Source organism: Aplysia californica, unplaced genomic scaffold (assembly GCF_000002075.1).
Source record: "Aplysia californica isolate F4 #8 unplaced genomic scaffold, AplCal3.0 scaffold00173, whole genome shotgun sequence".
Lineage (NCBI taxonomy): Eukaryota > Metazoa > Mollusca > Gastropoda > Aplysiida > Aplysiidae > Aplysia > Aplysia californica.
The window spans coordinates 786,608-791,324 of NW_004797443.1; the positions used below are offsets into that span (position 1 = coordinate 786,608).

The following is a 4,717-nucleotide window of genomic DNA, read 5'->3' on the forward strand; positions in this document are numbered from 1 at the left end:
CCTACTTTTGTTGTTTCGATCTATCACAGCCTTAAATGATAGTCTTTGTGTCAGTGTGACTCTGTTTACTCAAGTTAACCAAGGACTTTCAAGGCCCCCCCCCCCTCCAATTTTACTACTTGTACCATTTTCTCTCATATTGAATATGGCTTTGAATAAATAAAAGCAAAGTAACAAGATTATCATCTCTATCACTTTCTCTGCCACAGACAAAGTTCAAAGGAAAGACATGGAAAGAAGGGAAAAAGAAAAGAGAGAGAAAACAAAGGTAAGATAAAGATTTCATTATTTTGTTTTGCCGGAAAGCAGATGGTTCATGGGTGCTATGGTAATATCTACTTTTACTTCTGTGTAGTAATAATAATAATAATAATTTGTGGGTCGATATCTTACGACAAGTGTATCCGCAAAGGAAAATATTTCTTAAAAAGAAACAGAAAAAAGGGATCCGGATGAGTTGTTGCTTCTGCTATGTCCAATAAGATTGATTCTGGCAGAGAAGAGATTACCACATTTCGAGGATTTTAAACTTTCATTCTGGATGTACGCAGTCAGGAGAAAGATTTCTTTTTTGGTTTCAGCATTTTTAATTTGTGAAACCTCGCACGATTTGCTGCTCTTCAGCTGATTCTTTAGGAGCTAGGCTATCCCGTGTTAAAGAATCAATGTTGAAGTCTGTGTAGTGTTCATCATCATCATCAGCCTTTTTCACCCTGTGCTGGAGTATATGCCACCAACAAGAGCTCTTCTTTACTTCTGTCCTGGGTTATAGTCTCCACCTTTGCCATGCTGTACCCCATCTCCTTTAGGTCTGACTCTAAATGCCTCCTCCAAGTACTTTTCTTTATCTGTTTCCTTGTGGATTCCTGAAATACCAGTGTTGTATTTTTCCTTTTTACAACCACATGAAATGATACTGTCTAGTGTTACTAATCCTAATGTCCTAATCTGTTCCCTTCAAAGTGTAACGGTAACTGTTTCTGACGCATTGTTGCCTTTGTTTTATTGTGATGACTAATCTTTTATTGCAACTATGTGTAATACTCCTGTTTCATTTTTTTAAAAACTTTTTATAAAATACTTTAATGATTGTAATCTTTTCTCAGGCAGGATTTCTCAGCTGTTATTTTGATTTTTTATTTCTCCTTTTATTACTTTTATTTTTTTTTCTTTATGAACTTGCCTTTTTTTTATTACATGGTTTTACCTGTTTCCTCCACTCTGTATACTCAGTGGGGGGGGGGGGGGGGGGGGGGGGGGGGGAGGTGGTTCCTGGTTATACTTCAATGTTTGGATTAGCTTTGTATATTATTTTGAATGCATTTTAAAATTTTAGCTTTTCGTAAAATGTTTTTTATGTTTTTGTTTGTTTTGTATTTGTTTTTTTAACAATATAAGTCAGACACTAATCCCTGTTGTGTTACTTATGTTTTCTCAGATTGAGTTTGTCACGGGTACCAAGAAAGCTTCGTCAATGTCCGACATCTCTGGGATGCCAGGTGAGTGGGCAGGTGGTTGGAGTCAACACTTTTTGGTCCTGTTTCTTTTCTTTCCCTCTTTTGTTTTTGTCTGTTTGTGTCTCACTTTTTCTGTACACCAATTAACCTTTATTGTGTTGATGTGCTTCTAATTACTCAAACAGACTAAATTTGTTATTTGTTGTTGTAGTTGTTGTTGACTGTACTGGACAAGGTGTTGGTTAATCAAAGACAGAGCATTTTTGTCCCCATATCAAAGCACTAAAACTATGGTGAATAAATTGTTTAATGGAGGTGTTTTTATGTCTCCATGGACTCAATTTAGATCATTGAGCAGGCAGGCTTTGACCCTGCCTGTCAGAAACCAACCTGGGGTGAAAGGGATACATCTCATCAGAAAGGTGGAGCTACTTGATAAAAATTTTTCCCTTTTTAGAATTGACTTAGGTCTTCTACATATGACGACAAAGTGCTCAATTGCTATACCACAGACGCCGGTACTAAAAGTATGAGGGACAAATTATCGGGAAAGTATATTACAAAAGCCACATTTTTAATTTGTAACTTGGTTACTGTTATGATACAGTGGGATCAGTGTTGTTTTCAGCAGTTTCCTGTTTTTTTGTTAGATTTGTCATAGCGGTTCTATGTGTGGCGTGTAGAAAGGTTTGTGTTTTTTGATCGTGTCATGTGTTAATATGCCTGCAGCTGAAACTCCGTAAGCATTTTACAAAGAACTACAGTCAAACCTGTGTAAAACGCCCAACCATTGTCAAGGAGAAAAATGGCCGTACAACACAGGTGGCCGTCTTCGGCAGGACTGATCAAAATGAAGAAAATTGATCATTCTCTTCCGAGGCCTACACCAGGGTTGATCTCAGGCTTTAGACTGCCGTAAGGCTGATTCAAAAGGGTTTTTGTTTTCTTTTTTTTTAAATGGGGGAGGGTAGTGGAAGGTTTTTTTTTGTGTTAATTTGTTTTTGGGTTAGCTTTCTTTTTGTTGGTGATTTTGTGCAAGTGTAAAATAAAAGAAATATTTAAGTAAGACGATGTAGACTGAGTGCCATGGTGAAACAAACACACTGGTCGCCACCACTCGGAGAACGAGCGAGCGACGCTTCTGTCGCAAGTTCACGTCAATGTCCATTGTTACTTTGTGACTGATTAGTTAAACAAAATAGTGACCAGTCACCTCACATACGATTTGTACATGAGTTGTGGGCGGTGTTGGACAGGTGACTGTTTTACACAGTTAAATTATAAAACTCAAGAGGGGAAATGGAAAGTGGCAGTTTGTACAGGTGGCTGTCATGGCAAGTACTTTTTAATTTAGAAAAAAAATACCAAAAATCCAAACTTTTTTATGTTTCTATTAGTAGACTCTTGATTACAGAAATGATTTGATAACTTTTTTAAAAGTTGAACTTTTATTTTGGGATGACTTATTTGTAAACACTAGCGTGGAAATGGCTATACATAAAAGATCTAAAGGAGTAAATGTGATACTCACATTGTAGATTATTGGCTAGAGTGTGTTTGCACTTTTCACTACAATGATACCAATAATTAGAATAAAACTTTTATGTCCACAGACGAGAAAAAAAGGAAGACCAAATGGGACGCTCAGCCTGGTGGAGTGTCAGCGGGCGTTGTCAAGGCCCCGGGTGTGCAGGGGCCAGGAGTGGTCAACTTGACAGCCACCGCCACGGGGACCAAAGCTACGGTGATTTCTGCAGTTGGATCATTGTCAAAGAAACCTACGGGGAAGTGACCATCTGTTGCCTCCTGTCTCCTGGCCTGTTTGTTGCTGCTCCCAGTATGATGTGCCGCCTGAGTTGTAGAGCAGGTCTCAGTCATAACACAGTTGCTGAAGTCTTTTTTGGGTTTGTTTTTTTTTGGTTTTTTTGAGAGACCAGTTGTTCAGTCATTGTCAAGTGTGTATGAGTAAAATTATTTTGTATATCCAATGACTGTTCATTCTAGTGTTACTGTGTATGTAAATGTGAGTGCGTGGGTGTGGGTGTGTGTGTGTGCGCGGACGAGTGCGTGAATGTATTTATCATGCCACAGTAAATTTCTCTTTGTTGAAATCAATAAAATGTTATCTTTTATCTCGTCTTATCTTATCTTTAAAGAACAGTGCCTAACTGGGTCAGCCTTCTGGCTTTAGCGAAAGTGGAAATGTCTCAAAAGTAGGATTTTAGTACAAAAAAACAAAATCCTGCCACACAGAGGATCTGAAATAAGTAAAAAGCATTCTTACCATACCAATCACTTGAATGACTTGATACATCACACAAGAAATGAGCGGCGCAATTGTGTTATAACTGTGATGATGTGGGGTTGTTTGGTTGGTGGTGGTAGGCCTTACATTGTGGTCTGCTGCTTCTACTTCTTGTCCATGTTACTCTTGTCCTGTCCTCATTTGTCTCTTGGTAAAATGGATGTAAATTATTTGGACTTGTCAGTGTTAACAAATCTACAAGAGGGAATTCAGTGTTGTGAGGAGCAGAGAAGGAGTGGGGGAAATGCTTTGGAGACTTTATTTTTCAAGCTGGTAACAGCACGGGGGGTTGGATTCTCTTTTCATATTTCCCTAGAGGCTGAGAATATTTTAGAGTGTTCTGGGGTGTGCTGGGGTAATAATAGTTGTAAAGCTGTAGAGAATGGACATGTGCTGTATAAATAATACAGCTATTATTATTATTATTATTACTTTTACTATTAGATTTTTAATGCTGTTGTTATTATGAAGAGAGATCAGCAGGGACCATGTGGAGGATTCTGAATAGGCCATGTACTGATGGATGAAAAACTGGACGGGTGCTGAAATTGTTGAAAGAAGTACCTGTGGGAGGAATTCTCCTCTCATATATAAGTGCTTGATGGACAAAGTGAAATAAAAAGTGTGTACAAATTGTTTTGCTGGTAGTGAAAGCCTGAATTTCATTGTCTTGGCAATAAATATTTTCATGTAATGGCTTGTGTCGTTTTATTTTGTTCTCTTACCCGAAGTCATCCGATGCTTGGAGGGCGTTACTTGTTGCTCCATCTTTTTTTTTCCTTCTAATATTCATGATGGGTGGTTGGCGGGTACTCTGATGTGGTTTGCTCCTTCTTTCCTATCAAACATCTGTCATCCTTATCTCTCCTCCTTTTTTGTGTACGTTTCTCTCTTGTAACACATCTATTCTTCAGCAAATGTATGACCTTATTCTGTTTCAAGTGCCATAATACTT

At 38.2% G+C, this 4,717-nt stretch overlaps 1 protein-coding gene across 1 annotated transcript in view; it reads left to right on the forward strand.

Moving 5' to 3' along the window:
• Window positions 1-4,456, forward strand: part of LOC101849209 (SAP30-binding protein) — a 30,981-nt gene extending 26,525 nt beyond the window's left edge. The window contains exons 9-11 of the mRNA XM_005098144.3: window positions 210-268; window positions 1,439-1,499; window positions 3,071-4,456. Of these exons, the coding sequence (XP_005098201.1) occupies window positions 210-268; window positions 1,439-1,499; window positions 3,071-3,249 (299 nt within the window). The 3' untranslated portion in view covers window positions 3,250-4,456. The remainder of the gene's footprint in view (window positions 1-209; window positions 269-1,438; window positions 1,500-3,070) is intronic.
• The last annotated feature ends 261 nt before the right edge of the window (window positions 4,457-4,717 follow it).